Source organism: Crocuta crocuta, unplaced genomic scaffold (genome assembly GCF_008692635.1).
Source record: "Crocuta crocuta isolate KB4526 unplaced genomic scaffold, BGI_CrCroc_1.0 scaffold352, whole genome shotgun sequence".
NCBI lineage: Eukaryota > Metazoa > Chordata > Mammalia > Carnivora > Hyaenidae > Crocuta > Crocuta crocuta.
In genome coordinates, this window is record NW_027532169.1 from 4527451 (window position 1) to 4544709 (window position 17259).

Sequence of the window (17259 nt, forward strand, 5' to 3'; positions counted from 1 at the left end):
TAGAGTTTCCAAGCCGGGGAACGACTGCGGTGACAAAGCGGAGGCTTGGAGCCTGCTGATCGGCAGAGACAGGAAATACCAGAGAGGGATGAAGAGCGGAATGGGGAAGACCATGGCTTTGGTCTGGGACCTGCTGAGATATCTGAGACACACAGAGCCAGGACCCAAACACAAGTTTTTAACCTCAGTCCAGGTAATTTCTGGTCCATCCCCTCACTGACAACGGAGTCCTACTAGACCAGGGACCTCCTAGATGCTGTACCCACCACAGCTCCCTACCCGGAGGCCAGTAGTGTCTCTTACTCTCACTTTATAGGTGAAGTAAATGAGGCACATAGGGGTCCTGGGCCTTGTCCAAGATCACATGGTAGTAAGACCGGAGCCAGGATTTGACCCGGGCAGTCTGGATCTAGACAATGTGTCAATCATCGTGATGCTTTGCTTGCTTTCTTCCTAACCTACTACCATTATCAGATTTTGTACGTGCGTGTATAGGAGTGCGGAGGAGAGGATAATAGGTGGCAATTAAAAGATGAAATAAAAATTAGCAACAGGACAAGCAGGTGTCGGGGGAGGCAGGGAAGAGCCACAGGACCTGTGTTTCTAGAGGAGAGGCCGTGCAAGCAACATCTGGGGAATTAACGAGGGAGAGAGAAAGGGGAAGGGGGGATGTGCACGAGTGAGTGAGCAGGACTCCACGCCAAGCCACACTCAGCTGCTGCTCCTGGAGGCCTGGGATGTGCTTTCCTCAGGTCCTCAGCTCCAGGCCAGCTCTCTGAAGCAGGGAATTCTCTCAACGGGCGAGATTTCCTGTGTAGGTGATGCAGATAATCCCTGCCCCACGCTGGCAATGAGAAACTACTTCTAGATGTCCTTGGCAAGCCCTCAGTGGACAGCCAGATCCCACATGGACAGTCATCAGCAGTCTTCTCAGCCCATGGTCATGGTCACGAGCCGAGAGCCGGTGACGGGGCTTGGGCAGCTGGATTTAGCAGGCAGGGAGAGTCTAGAAAAACTGATTCCACCTCTTTGTCTGAAGCAGGGTGACCAGTTGGCGGGGTGGGGAGAGCCTGAAACCTTCTCTGGGAAAAGGTGACATAAAAGTCAACATAAAAGCAGGAGGTGCTCTTGGCACTACAACTCACATCAAACTAATGGAAAATCTCGGCCCACCTCCTCCCCTCCTGGAACATTTTCTTGGCAGCCCCAGACACCTGACTGCTCAGAAGTTGGTCTTATAAAGTTCCAAGGGAGCTTTTCCCCCTCCCCTTCCAGAAGGCAAGCTAGACCAGGATGAAGAGTCCTCGGCCATTGCATCACGCCCCAGGAGCAAGAGCTTGCCTTGGTCCAGGCGCCCCTACTCTGTGCCAGGCACCCCTCTAAGACCCCTGTGTATATTAACTCGTTTCATCCTCACGATGGAGTCTGTCGGATGAGTCAGAGAAAAGCAGGCAGGAACCCAACTACAATCACAGGACACTTGGGGAAACCTGGGGGCGGGTCTGCAAGATGCAGCACTGTCACCCCCAGGGGAACAGAGAGCCCGGCAGGGTCTTCCGGGTCTCAGGGTGCTCAGGAAAGCGGCCCCAGGAAGTGAAGCCCGAGCCAGCTGGAGCTAAACGTTCTGGACAACAAGCCTCATGTTATGGGGGTAAAGGCGTTTAAGAAACAATTTACAGCAGCCTGGGGTGGGCCTTCGCGTTAGCAGGTAAACAGCTAATCCCTCGGAGAGAGAACTGTCTCCTAACCACACCGCTGAGCAACGGTGGCCAAAATCTGCCGAGAAACCCCTTTCTGTCTAAACCCACTTCCCCTCCAGTGAAGAGGGCCAAGCCTCAGCCTGGCTGACTTCCTGCCATGGGTCCTGGGCAGGGCCGAGAATGCAGGCCAGGTGCTCCTCCGGATGGGCCCGGAGCAAGTGCTCTCGAGGCCGAGGCCGAAAGGCCTGCTGCAGTCACGTGGTCCACAGGGCTGCTCCCTACCGCACGGCACCTGGTAGCAGCTGGTGATTGGATGAGGGACACGAAAGGGACACGAGAGGGGGTGCGGGCGGCCGGCCTGGTGAGGTGATGGCTGCTGCAGGAGGTCCGGAGGCCAACGCAGCCAGAGCTGAACAGGTGGGGCGGTAGGTGGCGGCCACCCTCTCAGAGGGAAAGGGACAAGAGACGCAGACAGCCCCAAGGCAGGGCACCTGCATGGTGGCAGCTGAGGGCGGGGTGCAGCCCGTCCAGTCCAGTCCCCTGTGCGTCCTTCAAACTCTTAAGGACGGCTTTACCTCGACATTCCACACTAGTGTTTTCCCCTTCCCAATTCCTAGACTAATTTCAGCCCCCGGCACCTCCAAAAGGAGGTGAACAGGAAGAGATCGGGGGGAAGCGACGGGCTGACATTAATTGATAGGAGCGGCTTCGAGCAGTTCATGCTGCCTTATCTCTCTCCTTCGGATAGCGTGTGTCCGCCGGAGTCCGCGGGGTCGGTGATTAATAGGGGCCATCACTCACTGTCCGGGGCGGCTGAAAGGCAGCAGGGAGGGGCGGCCCTCCCCAGAACTGAGATAACAAGCAGCAGGAATAATGAGTGGTGTCACTCCACTTTTCATTTTGATGGAAAGTCATTACGGGAGTCAACGCCAGCGACAAAGAGCCATGAATCAACTGCTCTGCTATGAAATTAAAATCGAATTGCCGGCCACCCCCAACCCCTACCCTTCCTGGGAAATGGGGATGAGTAGGTGGCTTGGGAGAGGGGCGCTGTCCCGGGGTGGGCTCTACCCAATCACAGCGCGGGCACTTATGGGTAGGAAGTGGACAGGCAGCTAGTAAAGGTGACAAGTCCTGTCTCCACCTTGTTTATCAGACCCTTCCTCCCCAAACCACATTTTCTCCCTGCCTGGAGGTGAGCTGTGATTAAAAGGAAAATACAGCTTTGCTGGCTCCAGCAAGGCTGCCACTCGACTGCTCCCCATGGGCTCCTGGCCCGAGCAGGGCAGTCTGGCCTGGCCATGGAGAGAAAGGGGCCCAGCAGACTCAGCCACCCCAGAGCTCGCTGAACCACTTGTAGATGCTACTCTGGGGCTTTCCCTGTCACCAGAAGCAAAGAGGGAGAGTCCCTAACCCAGGACTCCACAGAAACAGCCGATGGCCTGGGGAACCCACTCGATCCAGAACCCCAGGCAAACAGGTGCACAGCCTTGACCTAAGGCCCAGAGAAGCAGAAACTGTCAGTGGCGAAGCAAGAGTCTCTTCCTCTTTTATTAAGTTCAACTAGATGATGATAAGGACCAGAACTAGGGTTGCAGGCTGACAGGCCACAGGGCCAATCAAGATAGCTTCCTGCCAGAGGGTACAGTGTCAAGGTCACCCTCTAGGTGATGGCTCCTCCATGTGGCTTTCCATCCTCCGATCGCCTGGTCGCTGGCCAGGAAGGGCCCTGCCACAGGAGCCCTGGCGGTCTGCACCCTCCCTCCTGAGGGCAGGTAGAACGCGGGGGCTGTCACAGGTAGGTTCCCATCAGGTTCACGGGGCGCCCGTTGTACCTCTTGGAAATGTCAGCTTCAATCTGAAAGACAGTGATACCAAGTGGGTGGGAAGCAGAGAGGCAAAGGTGCCTCATTCTGTAGAAACTGGGGGTCCCCATCCCCCAAGCCTTGGCGGGTCTGCCTTTCCTGTCTTACCAGCTTCTGCAGCTCCTTGGTCTTCTCCAGCAGCAGGTCCAGCTTGGGCTCCAGGGCCGCCTGCTCCCGAAGGGCCTCCTGCTGCTTCTGCACCATCAGCTCTTTCTTCAAAGCCAGAAGCTGGGACTGCTTCAGCTTCTGCTGGAGGAACTCGGTCACTCGGTCCACATACCTGTGCAGGGCACTCGGGTAAGCGGAGTGGCTGAGCAACCCAAGCATCCCCACTCCTCTGCTGGGAAAGGTGAGGCTCAAGAAACCAAATCTGTAACAGGCCTCTCAGCCTCCACCCCCTTCGCTCCTCTGCGAGGGAGAGCGCTCCCAGGTCCCTGCCCTACTCAGGAAGCAGAGCCGTTTTGCCCCAAGAGACCCACCCCTGACCCCAACCTTGACGGCACTGCTATGGGAGGCAGAGAAGAGGAACACAAGGAGTCGGGGGCTGCTTGAGAGGGTGGAAGCCCCACATCATGCTCCAGAACAGCCCAACCTCGACAAGGGGGAAACCAGACCTTGGTGAGGCCAGGATCATAAACAGGTGTTGCATTCGGAGACTGGTGAGCCGGCCAATCAGATCCTGCAGCGCCGACACCATGGTATCCACCTTGGCTTTGGTCTGGCCCTGCAGGATGGCGGGGGCCAGCTGGAACTGGCTCACGGACAAGATGTCTGCCTCCTCGCTCATCTCCACAGCTCGCTGGGACAAGAAGATCTCGAGCTGAGGGCAGAAGAGGATCCGGTTGAAACCCAGAAGAGAACTCAGAAGTTCTCAGATGCTCAAAACACCAGAATGAGATGTGAGGGTTGGACTCTGGGCAAGGAGGTGTTACTTCCTCTGAATACTTGTCCGAATTCAGCTCAGGTCATGATCTCATGGGTCGTGAGTTCGAGCCCCGCATCGGGCTCTGCTGACAGCTTGGAGCCCGCAGCCTGCTTCGGATTCTGTGTCTCCCTCTCTCTCTGCCCCTTCCCCGCTCACGTTCTCTCTCTCTCTCTCTCTCAAAAATAAACATAACTAAGGACACACAGATTTAACAGGTTCTCTCTGCCCCAGTGAAGGTACGTTCTTTCTGTGAGGAATGAAATGCAGGGAACGGGGATCCACATGTGAGAAGCCCTGGATTAAGAAAAGGGCTAGGAAGAGTTTGGGAACCAGCCACATAGCCTGTCACTCTTATTCTATCTTAGAAACTGGATCCCTTTGTCCTCCCCTGTCCTGAAGGCTAAGAGGGGCCTCTCTGGGCAGAAAGAGAAGGGAATAGATGAGGACTAAGAACTTCGACAAGGCCCTCACCGGCCAGCAGTCCACTGGGAAGGGAACAGGCGGAAATTAACACAAAGAGGAAGGGTCCTCCCAGAGGACAAAGGTACCTCCATGAGCTCATCAATGAACTGATTCCGGGTCTCTGGGTATTCGAGAAGTGTCAGGGCATCTGGGCCCCTAGCAACACCTTCTGGAGCTGCCAGGAAGAGAGACAGAGAAGTGATAAAGTTGCTGGGGCCATGGAAAAAAGACCCTCAAGCGTGAGAGGCTCTGGTGGGTTAATATGGACACAAACTCATTGCACTAAAGCTACTATCTGCCTCATCCCAGGGGCGAAGGGTTACCCCTTTCCATATGTCTCGGCCCTAATCGGACACTACCACCAGCCACCAGTCTGTGAGGAGGGCCAGTCTGTGAGGAGGACCGCAGAGTTGGGTTCAGGGCCTGGAAAGGCCCCCTCTGCTCTGGTGGGCCACGAAGTTTCATCCTGCACTGCCCTCTAGCGGCTCAGAGCACTGCTGCATCCTCTCAGCCGGTGGGCGAGCGGGGGGAGGGGGGGGTCAGGTCTCACCTCCAAGCCCAGCAGCCCTCCAGGAACCTCCCATCAGAAAAGATGATCCACATTCGGAATCTCAAAAGTTGAGAGCTTCCAGACTTATAATGTCCCTCCACACTCACATCATCATCAAGATTTTGAGAGAACAGTTAAATGTGTGAGGAGACCACTGTGGCAAGTGCATTTCTTCTTGGTTTCCAGAGATATGGGGGGCGGGGGCGGCTTCTGAGCACCCACTTTTGCCGGGACTCTGGGGAGGGCCGTGCTTACCCTGAGTTCCGGCTTCCAGCACTGTGATCTGCAAGGCGGCATCATCTCCCCAGTCTATCCCATCGCCCCCAGCTTCCTAGGTGGAAATCAAAGAACCCCGGCAGGATTGTAAGAATCTTCCCCAGCAAAGGGCGCTAGGATAAACCAAAGCCCTTGAGGAGTCCAAGGCCTGCACATTTCGCCTGCATGAAGGACTTACAGCCCTGATGTACATGGTAATGATGGCGGTGGGGGGCGGGGCGCTCATGTATGCTGCCACCCTCATCCTGGCTTAGAGTTACTGCCTACCTGTACCCAACACCTTGCCCCAAACGCCAGGAGAAAAATGTCAAACCCCAGACACGTCACTGTGGAAACCCCGCCCCAGCCCCACACACCACACCTGGCCTGAAAGCTATGGGCTTCAAGCATTGCCTTTAGAAGACAGCCAACGCGTCTCTTAGCACCAAAGCGGTGATCACAGAAAAGTGCTCAGAGGGATGGACTGTGAGAGTGTCCTAACCTTTGAGTCCGATTCCAGAGAGATGCCCCAGTCAATTCCGGCAGCCTGGACAGAGATGCCAGAGTCCATCCCTTCAGAAGCCACTTCCATCCCAAAGTCGCCCCAGTCAATCTAGAAGGGGAAAAGAGTGTTAGCTCACAGAAAGTGGGTGAAAGCAGTGGGGCCTGCCTCCCCAGGGGCCTCAGCTGCCCCTGGAGGGGGCACTGGCATGCTGTTCAAGTGCAATGGCCTCTGCACTCCCCAAAGGCCGGCCCTACTTCAGAGCTCACCGGGGTGAAGGATTCCTAGTTTAAAGCCAACGGGCTCACTGAGCCTCTTCAGCATCCGTCTATACTCTGGCCTCAAGGAGGCAGGAAAAATAAAGGAGGAGGGCCCCCTGGACCCCTCTATGTATAGTTTCTCTCACCTAAATCCCTTTTTTCCTTCTGGGACTCTGAACTCAGATAGGGCCGGGTGTAGGGGTGGAGCCTGGGGTGGGGGGGGGATGAGGGAGCAGCTCTCCCTCGGCTCGTCTTACCGCGTCTTCTTCCACCGGCTCAGGAGGCTCCTCGAGGTGCGGCCGCTCCACCACAGAGGGCTCAGTCCCCGTCCTCCATTCATACACCGTGGCGTTTCCCCGCCTCTGCACGAATCGCAGCATTGGCAACACCTGCTCTGTGGGGCTGCAACAGGGCACGGGGCTGACCCTCCCGCTGCCCACTCGTGGAGCCCACGCTGGCGCCACCCCGAGCCCTACGGCCAGGTGGGCGAGGCTCCCACGGGCTCACGTACGTACAACAAAACTCAAGCGTCAAGTCCGAAAACACAAGCAGAGGAGACAGGACAGCCAGGGAAAACAGGTGGACCGTCCCCGCTGCTGGAGAGAAACAGGTCCCGTACCTTTCACACACAAACCCCACGCAGGCCTGGTAGAGGTCAATGGCTTCGCCCAGGGACTGGGCCCCGGCCCCGATCTCGGCCAGCTGACTCGGCAGGTCCTTCACCAGGGCCAGCAGTTCTCTCCGGACGTTGTCTCCCTAGAGAGGATGGATGAGGGAGGCTAAGACAGGAGTGGCGAGAAGCAGAGTCCCCCCCCCACCCGCCCCCCGCCCCCGCTGGATTCGAGAAAACGCCTGGAGGCTGGAGATGGGTGAGACACCGGCCCAAGAAGGCCCAAGACGGGCGCAAGCGAGGTGAGAAGGGAGCCTTTCTTGGACGCCAAGGAGCTGGGCTTGGGCCAACAGAGGCCCCAGGAGCCCTCCCGCTCACCGTGATGCCATACTGCTTGCACGAGTGGTAGAACTGCTCCCGCATCTCAGCGGCCCCTGCCTGGCCCTCTTCTTCCTTGCGACTATATTCCTGCTGCAGCTGCTGGCACTTGGCGATCTGCTTCTTCAGCGAGGGGATCTCGTAGTTGACATTCCGAACCAGGAGGCTAGAGAGTTCCACTGCGAAGGACCCAGGAAATTCACCCCAGACGCCCACACTACAAGGCAAGCATGCTGCCGGGACCCCGGGGACACGCACAGGTACACACAGCCACCTTATCCGCTCTAATCAGTCCCCTCCTCTGTGAAACAGGGGCCAGAATATTTACCACAAGGACTAACAGAATCCATATGAATCACGAGTACAATTCCTGGCATTCAGGAGATACTCGGTAAGAATGAGCTATTATTAATACTTTGGGGGAGACCTGCCCTGAAGTACAATCGGCCCTGTAATTACTCTCTCAGGCATCCGATGTGGCCCCCAGATGGCCCGTGCCTCTTCTGCCCGGCAGAGAAGAGAGGTGCAGAGGGAGTCAGTCACCCAGAGGTCAGTGGTGGAGGATCTATCCACACCTGCCTGGCCAGGCCCGGCCAAGGCTTCCTACTTGCCTGGTCTTCCACCTCCTCCCAAGACTCTTTGGGGGAATTTCTTGGCCCACCTGGAAAACACCCACACCCCAGCCTCGTCCCCCACATGGACTGTGCCTCCTGGAAGCCTAGTGTCTCAGAACTCTGGGAGTGGGCTGCCCCTCGACGCCGGCCTCCCAGGCCGGGCCCCTTTACCTAGATAGATGTTATTCTTCTCGTACAGGGCTACGATCTCCTGCCAGTCCTGGGTAAGAACAGAAACAGGAAGTGAGCCGCGACAGCACCTGGCAGCCACATCTCAGCTCAAGCCGCACACAGGGGAGGCTCCCTCCAGCCTTCACATCACATCAGACGCAAACCCTCCACCCTGTTCACAACGCTGGCCAGACCACCCACTTCATTTTAACAACGTGGTGCCAACGGGCACTCCCCAAAGCAGCAGGCCTAAAAATGGAGACCCAGGGGTAGGATCTACATTTGGTATAAACTTTGGGGATGGAGAGAAAGCTCAGGACACATGCTACGTAGGCATCTCCACCAGACCCTCAGTGAGACCAGGGGCTCTGACCCTGTAGCCTGGAAGTGTAGCTAGCTGCACGTTAAGCAGCTTCAGCCACACTTGCCTTCATTCGCTGTGAAGAGTACCGGCCAAAAATATTTTTTGTGGAGGCTTCGGTGCCTTTGAGAAGGTCCACGATCCTTAGGCAGTGGAAGTAGTGAATGTCTAGAGAGAGCAAGGAAGAGCAAAGACCTTGGGAATTATAGTATCTTGCCCACCTACTCTAGATACAAGGGTGACTGATGAATGTGCTGGGAATCTTAGCATGCATAGCTCTCCCCTTCGGCATTTTGTGTTGGAAGAAACCAGCATGTACCCCCCAAAGTACATCTTTCTCTAGGGGTCGGCCCTAAAGCTAAACAACAAGGGAGGAGTTCAGCTGATAACACAGTGCTCCAGGAAAGGGGGTTGGGGGGGGGGGGTCCAGTAATATGGCCCCAAAGCACTCACAGGATCCAGAGAGCAGCTGGGCGATCTCCTCGCTCTCTGGCATGTCCTGGATGGCAGCATTGATCTTCTCTCGGATGGTCAACACCAGACTCTGCCATTTCAGGCTGCAGTGCCTTCTGTCGACCAGCCAGTCTGTGTAAGAAACACCCAATTCACAGCATTCCCACTCATGACAGCCAAAACGCCATCACTCACTTGAGTGAAATATGCTAAGGCACTGGCTAAACATTGGATTCATATTGTTTAAGGTGTGGGGGATCATGGGAAGATGGGGACTAAAGAGAGGCTCAAAGGGACCCTTGGGGTTAAATGGACTCCAGCAGCCCAACTTCATCGCGGTGTGACTTTTATAGCGCCAACTGCCTCCGTGCAGGGATAAAGAAAGACTGTGAACTAGTCCTGACATCAAAGTGCCACTTTTGACCACTCTAAATTCTCCATAATATTTTTGCTTCCATGAGTAATTATATCTTTCCTTACTGACAGAGGATGCTTTTCAACTTCCACTTCCTCAGGGCTGGGATTAACCGTGACAATGGAAAATGCAAGATGATTATGCCAAGTACCGGATGAATGAACAACTACAAAGCCCCTAATACCTACAGCGCCCTACGGACTAGGTAACACCTGGCACCACGAGAACACCAATGTGACTGACCTCCTGGAGTCTGAGCCCAGATTTGAGTTTTTAGTGGGTGGTGGTGGGGAACCATGCACGTTTCCTCAGGAGGAGAGCGCTAAGAGCTAGGCTTTGTGGTCACATGGTCCTGGCTTCCCATGATCAATTTGCTTAGGCAAGTCTCTTAACCCTTCTGTGCCTTGCTTTCCCCACATGTAAGATGGGGTAATAAGGTACTGAATACAAGAGGAATGAAGGTAAGGCACAGAGCACTGTGCCTAGCACAGGGCAAGGACTCAATAAATCCTAGTAAAAATCACTTTTACAATGTCAGGTGCCTAAAACAGCACCTAGTAGAGCAAACTCTCAATGAATGGTTGTCATTCCATTGGTCCTTCCTGTGACCAATGACAAGTTCATACACCAAGAGCGCACAGGTGCTGCAGGGCTGGGACAAATCCGAACAGACACTAAAGAAGCGCCATCACGTGGCCACTGCCCAGGACGGACTAAAGGGTCCACAGTGGTGACTCCAGAACCTTACCCTTGATAATACACCTGCCAACTAGTCAAACCTTGGGGTCCCACGCTAGCTATCGGTTATACTCCCTCTGATGTATTCCTCTAAAATCTTTGAAGAGAAAAATTCTGTAGATGTCACACAGAGGTCATCTTAACGACAAAACTAGCACCAGATCAATTAATCCAATTAACATTTTAAAATCCAGGAGCTGTGCACTCGCCCTGGAAAGGTCATAATGAAGAGGTCCTTGCCTGGCTCTGAACTGAGGAGGTACAGAGATCAGATACTGGCAGCAGGGAGATGGCCTGGCCACTAATAGGTCTTTATTCTCAACTGGGTCTGTCTCTTTTCCCCTTGAAATCGAGGGGTGATGGAAGCTTTTAAAATTAAAGGAAGGTTTTGTTTTTTCATACAAAAAGCATGGACACTGGAGCCTGACAAACTTAAGCTCCAATTTCAGATCTGCTGTTTAGTAGCTGACCATCTTTAAAGTAAGCCATTACCCTCTTGGTGTCTGAATGATTTGACAACACGTGTTAGGGATGTTAAAGTAGAAGGGGCAGGTCAAGTACAGACTAAGCAGGATTCCTTCCTGCTCCTCCCAGCGCTGGCACGTAGCCACCGCAGGGGGCACAGAACAGAAAGACCGGTCAGGGGCCTTGGGGCATCACAGCTCCCAGCTGCTGGCGACAGGAGGCAAAGTGCGGGGTTCCCCACTGGCAGCCATTGCGCGAGGCGTCCCCTCCTACCGAGCAGCTTGCTGGTCTGGATGTCGATGGGCACGTGCTGGTGGTCCTAGCGGGAAACAGCGGGAAACGGGGCGTGAGCGCGGGGAGGGGCGTGCCACCCGCGCGCTTATCTCCGGGGCCCAACCGCCACCTTGAGGGGCCAGAATGATGGGCCGAGGAGGCCCGAACCCGGGAGGGAGGCCGGAGAAGCGGGTGAGGGCCGACGAACTGAACTCTGTCCGGGGGTCCCGACCCAAGGCCCCATTCCCCCAGCTCCCGTCTCCACACCTGCATCTTCCCTCCACTTCCGCTTCCGGCCGGCGACCCAACTCAGCCCCACCTACAACCAATCCAGCGCAGGTCTGGCTGAGCCTCATTTAGGCACGATCGGACCTCCTCCGGCCACGTCGCCACTTTCCTCCGAGCCAATCGGGGCGCGCGCTCCACCCCTGGCCACAAGCCCCACCCACCTCGGGGCTCTGAATGGCTGAGCCCGGGAGGGGCGGGAGAACCGGAGACAGCCAATGGGAGACGCAAGGCGGGCTCAGAGCTGGAGAAGGGCGGGGACGCGGAGAAAAGGCCGCAGGGGCGGCGAGATCACGGCAGGCGGCGCCGTAGGGTTGGTCCCGGCCGCTTCCGGCCAGGTGGGCGCCGGGTTTACGTTGCAGGGATTACCGCGTTTGCAGACAGGGTCCTAGCGCCGACCCTGGCGATTTGGAAGCCGTTAGAAATGCCTTCTTCCTGCCTTGCCTGGCTTTACTGTTCTTCGTAGTTTGTAGGTCTCTTGTGGCACTTATCACATTTTGCCTTCCCATTCAGCTGATCTGATAGACATGGGTTGAGCACCTGCTGTGTGTTGTGTGATTAGGACAGGGAAGGGGAGGTAGGAGGGCCAAGGGAGGCATTCCAAAGAGAACACCTAAATTGAATCGTAAAGGAAGAGCTACAGTAAGAGGGGAGTGGGGAGGGGTCTTCTGGTTGGAGGAGACCATCCAGACAAAGCTTTGGAGGCCACAAAATGCAGGAGGGGTGCGAGGACCACCTGGCAGGCAGGACTGGCAGCATAATTGGTGGGGTGCAGGGCAAAATGAAAATGTAGGGCCCCTTGTTAAAAAGTAGAAGAATTTCAAGAGGGCCCTGCATCAGGTCTCACACTCATGAAGGAGGCCGTGAAGGCAGGCCGACCTCTATCCAGTAAAAAGTGTGTGGCAAGGAGTGGCCAGAGAAGGGACTGTAAAGGTGAAAGGTCATATCACAGGGAGGAGCCTCATTAGGGAACTTGGACTTCACCCCTGCAGACAGAGAGGAACCACTGGAGGCTTTGAAGGGTTTGAAGCAGGGAGGGACTTGTTCAGATCTACTGCAGGGAGGATGATTTCAGGGAGATAAGACTGGAGACAGGGAGACTATCGAAGTGATGATACAGAGGTCAGGGCCTGGCCTGGGATAAGGCATGAGGAGGAGGGGAAGGGCTGGATTTGAGAGATGTTTTGGAGGGAAATGGACAGAACTTGGCCATCAAATGGGTGTGTGGATGGGGGAGATAGACAGCAAGGATGACCTGTAAAGTGGCTGGATTAGGAGTGCCACCAACTGAGACGGGGATGTAGGATGCTGAGCTGGTATTGGGGAGGAGGGGCCCTTGGCTTTGAACCTACCAGGTTAGTGGTGCTGGGAGGCCCCCAACTGAAACAGTGTGCAAGAGACACTTGGGTCTGGGGCGCCTAGGTGGCTCAGTCAGTTAAGCGTCCGGCTTCGGCTCAGGTCATGATCTCACGGTTCGTGGGTTCAAGCCCCATGTCGGGCTCTGTGCTGACAGCTAGCTCAGAGCCTGGAGCCTGCTTCAGATTCTGTGTCTCCCTCTCTCTCTGACCCTCCTCTGCGCACACTGTCTCTCTCAGAAATAAATTTTTTAAAAAACATTAAAAATTTAAAAAAAACAGGAGAGACACTTGGGTCTACAGCTCTGTAGTTCAGGGGAGCCCTGGGGCTAGGGGTGCAGCTCTGGAGGGCCACAAGCTGACTGATCTGTAGTTCACGTGGTGGCTGAAGCTGAGGGAAGGCATGAGATTGGGCAAGAAATGGGTAGAGTGAGGAGGAGACTGCATGGGCCCAGAGTAGATCACCAGGGACCTCACAGGGCCCGGTGTGCCATTTGGGGCTCCTCCCCTTCCAGGATGTTAGCTCCTCCAAGAGACTCTACCTGATTCTTTGGAAAGGACCCCCCTCCCCATCTCTGCCCCAGCACAGCACTTAGGGCTCAGTAAAATTTGTTCTTGAACTGTGTGGTGTGGTACAGCAGCAAGACCTAGATTTCGGTCCGGGAAGACCTTGGACTACTTCCATAACCTCTCTGCCAGCCAGTTTCCTTAACATGGAGCTAGCACTTGTCTTGACATTTCTATTTATAGGCTTACATAAATAAACATACTAAATGTATATAACACTTTGCATTTCACAACATGCTTTAATATCTCTCTCATGCTTTGAAGACTGTGTGTGTGTGTGAGAAACACTAAGTCATTGATTTTTTTCCCCGTTTTTTAAAGTTATTTATTTAGTTTTGAGAGAGAGAAGAGAGCAGGGGAGAGGGAGAGAGGGACACAGAGAGAATTCCAAGCAGGCTTCGCACTGTCAACACGGAGCCCGATGCGGGGCTCGAACTCAGGAACCAGGAGATCATGACCTGAGCTTAAGTTGGACGCTTTACTGACTGAGCCACCCAGGCGCCCCTAATTGTCATTATTATAACATGGGTTGAGAGATTTCCCTGGAAATAGCTCGTCGGGCAGAACTAAGGGCCTCTTCAGGGCCCTCTCATGGGAATTTGGCTCCCATCTCAGAGTCCTGACTCAGGCTGTAAGAATTGCTGGGGCTCCCCCATGATTAAACAAACACTTACTGGGCTCCAACTATGTGTTCCTGGCTCCCTGGGACGCCCCAAGAAGCATGGCCCTGCCCCACCCTCTAGGTGCATCTCTCCTCCTTGAACCAACAGGTGGGGCAGAGCAGGGCAGGGTGAGCTGGTGGAGGCAGAGACCACCAGCATTGCACCGCACCCACAGCTGCCCGGGGTGACTCATGTGGAAAAGAAGAATGTTTGAGAATGTTTCTGGCCGGCTGCTGGCCTCAGCTCAGGGTGGCTGCCCCGGACAGCGCCAGAGTGTGGACTTTGGGCAACATTCTGCAGTGTTTGTCCTTCTCCAAGGCCACAGAGAACCTGAGGCCCTGTGGGCAGAGAAGCACACAAGGGGTCTGCAATCCAAGGCATCAGGGCCTGGGGGCCGCCAGCGGACAGAAGGTGGCATGTGGGATGCCCCACTGTGATCTCATGATCCTCTGCGGATTTAGCAGATGGGACCCTGTGGATAGCAGGCCTGTGCCAGCTTTGGACAGGAAAGCACGGAGCCCCAGGGCACCCTGCACGCAGGCTGCCTGACTATATTGTTGTTGTGAGCTTCCTTATTAAGCGATAACCGTGTGCCACGTGCCAGTGTAGATGTTTTACGAGCCTTTATCTATCTATCCAGATCCTTCCAACAACCTTATAATGTGGCTACTATTATTAGCCAGGTTTTGGAAGGTAAGGGAGCCAAATGCTTAGTCAAGTAACTTGTCCCAAGTGCCTACAGGTGGTAGCTGGTGGGGCTGGGATTCAAACCCAGGCCTGTCTGGCTCCCCAGCCTGCATTCTTGTTCTCCGTGGGATGTGGCTTCTTCCAAGGCCCTACCTGGCTAGCCCATTCACTCAGCTCCCCGTCCTCCCCCCACCCGCCACCCACCCNCTCCCTCTCCTCCAGCCTGATTCCCATCTTTCCCCCAGTTGTTGTGCCCGATGCTTGAAACCCCCACCCTTGCAGTCCCTGCCCCTTTCCAAAGTTCCTTCTTACCACACCTCATTCTGGGCAAGAACATCCATTACTTATCTTCCTGGAACAGTCATAAAAAGAAGGCTTACGCTTGATGTTCGAAGAGTCCATTTCTTTTACCCTCCATATGTTTATTACTGTATGGTCTGTGTTTTCTGTGTTTGCTCACAGTCATTGTGTGTGTGTGTGTGTGTGTGTGTGTGTAGTGTGTCTGCCTGCTAGGCTAAAAGCCCTGGAGACTCATCAGCCGTGTAGTTGCTGTGTAGTTTTTCTTTAGTCTGTCTCCGGACCTCGCCTGTAAACACCGTGGAGGCAGGGAGTACAGGCTTGTTCATCCGGGCAACCCCAGCACCTGCATGGCACTTGACATTGAACGTCAGGTGCTTATTGGCTGCTTGTAAAGGAAGCAATAAGAGGGGTGGCGTGTGCAGGCAGCCATTTAGTAATGAGTAGGTACCCGGGTCACTTGGTTCCGGGGAGGGGGGAGAGGGCGCGCTACATGTTCTCCATCTCTTTTCTTCATCCCTCCTTCCACAGCTCAGGGCTTAGAATCAGGCCCCCTGAACTGCTTGTGACTGTAATCTAATGGGGGCCCTGTGTCTTCTTGCCAGAACAGGGCCCCAGGGCCCTTGGGGCTCCCTGGGTGTATTTTACTTCCTTCACTCAACAAGGACAAATTTCTGAAGATGCGCACGCCGCATGTTTGTACGTGGAATATCCTACTTGAACTTAGTTTTAGGGAGGTGCATTTAAAAAAAACCCTAAAGCAATAAAGTGGCCTGTTTAAAAGACACTCATAGTTTACAGCCTTGTCTCCAATACCCCTCCCAACACAGCTCCTCCCAGAAATAAATCTCCTGAAGGCCAAGGGTCGGGCCTGACTTCCAGGCATTTGTCCCTTCTCGGGAGGGTGGACCAGAGCCTCCAGAGCCTGCACCTGGTTCTGATGGTGTGTGTTCTCCGGTGGCCGGTCCCAGGTAGGTCTCCACTGAACCCTGCCCGCCACAGTTATCACTGGGGCTCCTTCTGCAGTGTGGAAGTCAGAGAACAGGACTGTGCACTCGTCAAACACACCCACACACACAGACACACACACACCCGCTCCCCACCAGGTCCCAGGCATCAGAAAGGCCTGGAGTTTGGAGTCAGGGAGTATGGGCGTGAGTGCTTCCGGGAGGAACCCCTTCTGATGAAGATGGACATGGTGCCCTAACCCTCGAGTGCTGTACCCCAGGCCCATCCCATCCACCCTCCAGTCTCTTTCTAGCACCTGAGCTGGGATGAGTGTTTAGCCTCTTCTGGTGTCTTTTAGACTGGACGTCCATTCTCAAAGAGATGGAGCTTTCAGAAAAGTGACACATCTAGAATGCTGTGGGCACCTTCCTGGGACAATCATCTTTATTATTTTTTAAAAGGTTTTAATTTTTCATTGTATTTATTTAAAATTTTTTAAAATTATTTTTTATTTATTTCTGAGAGAAATATTTCTGAGAGAAATAGTGAGCAGGGGAGGGTCAGAAAGAGAGGGAGACACAGAATCTGAAATAGGCTCCAGGCTCTGAACTGGCTGTGAGCACAGAGCCTGACACAGGGCTCAAACCCACCTCATTCCAATGAGGTGCCCCTCATTGTATTTATTTTAGAGAGAGAGCACATGTGAGTGGGGGAGAGGGGCAGAGGGAGGGGGAGAGAATCTCAAGTAGGCTCCCAACTGGGCATGGATCCCAGTCGGGGCTTGATCCCATGGCCCTGGGATCATGACCTGCGCCAAAATCAAGAGATGGATGTTCAACTGACTGAGCCATCCAGGTGCCCCTAAAGATTTTATTTTCGGGGTGCCTGGGTGGCTCAGTAGGTTAAGCATCCAACTTCGACTCAGGTCATGATTTCATGGTTCATGGGTTGGAGCCTCACATTGGGCTCTGTGCTGTTGGTTCAGAGCCTGGAACCTGCATCAGATTCTGCATCTCCCTCTCTCTACCCCTCCCCCACTTGGGCTCTGATTCTCTCTCTCAAATAAATAAAACATTAAAAAGAAATTTATTTTCAAATAATTTCCACCCCCAGTGTGGGGCTCAAGCCCATAACCCCGAGATCAAGAGTTGCACAGTCCACTGACTGAGCCAGCCAAGCACCCCAACTGTGTATACTTCTTGCTAGAGGCAGACAGACCTTGCAAAATAATATCCTTAATTCACATAAACACCTGGGAAGATGATAATTAACAAGAAGTCTGCTGTAGCTGAAATCACAGGAAGTTAAAGAAATGGGCTTTCTCTCACATTTGCCTGACCCAGGGATAGCAAGACAAAGGCAACAAGTTAGATTAAGAATTTTTTAGGGTAAAGACAGGACTCCGATTTCTCATTTGTGTTTAAAAATTTTTTTAATGTTTTTCTTTCTTTCTTTTTTTTT

The 17259-nt window shown here is 54.2% G+C and overlaps 1 protein-coding gene across 1 annotated transcript; it reads right to left on the minus strand.

The window, feature by feature from the left end:
* Nucleotides 1-3233: 3233 nt before the first annotated feature.
* CDK5RAP3 (CDK5 regulatory subunit associated protein 3) lies at nucleotides 3234-11386 on the minus strand. The gene is made up of 14 exons (XM_077776810.1): nucleotides 11265-11386; nucleotides 10998-11043; nucleotides 9107-9238; nucleotides 8721-8821; nucleotides 8293-8341; nucleotides 7508-7686; nucleotides 7139-7275; nucleotides 6777-6921; nucleotides 6260-6370; nucleotides 5758-5833; nucleotides 5039-5127; nucleotides 4180-4385; nucleotides 3674-3845; nucleotides 3234-3558 (listed from the first exon to the last, which is right to left on the minus strand). The coding sequence occupies exons 1-14, from the start codon at nucleotides 11268-11270 to the stop codon at nucleotides 3493-3495; spliced, it is 1515 nt and encodes a 504-aa protein (XP_077632936.1). The 5' UTR covers nucleotides 11271-11386; the 3' UTR covers nucleotides 3234-3492.
* Between the last annotated feature and the right edge of the window lie 5873 nt (nucleotides 11387-17259).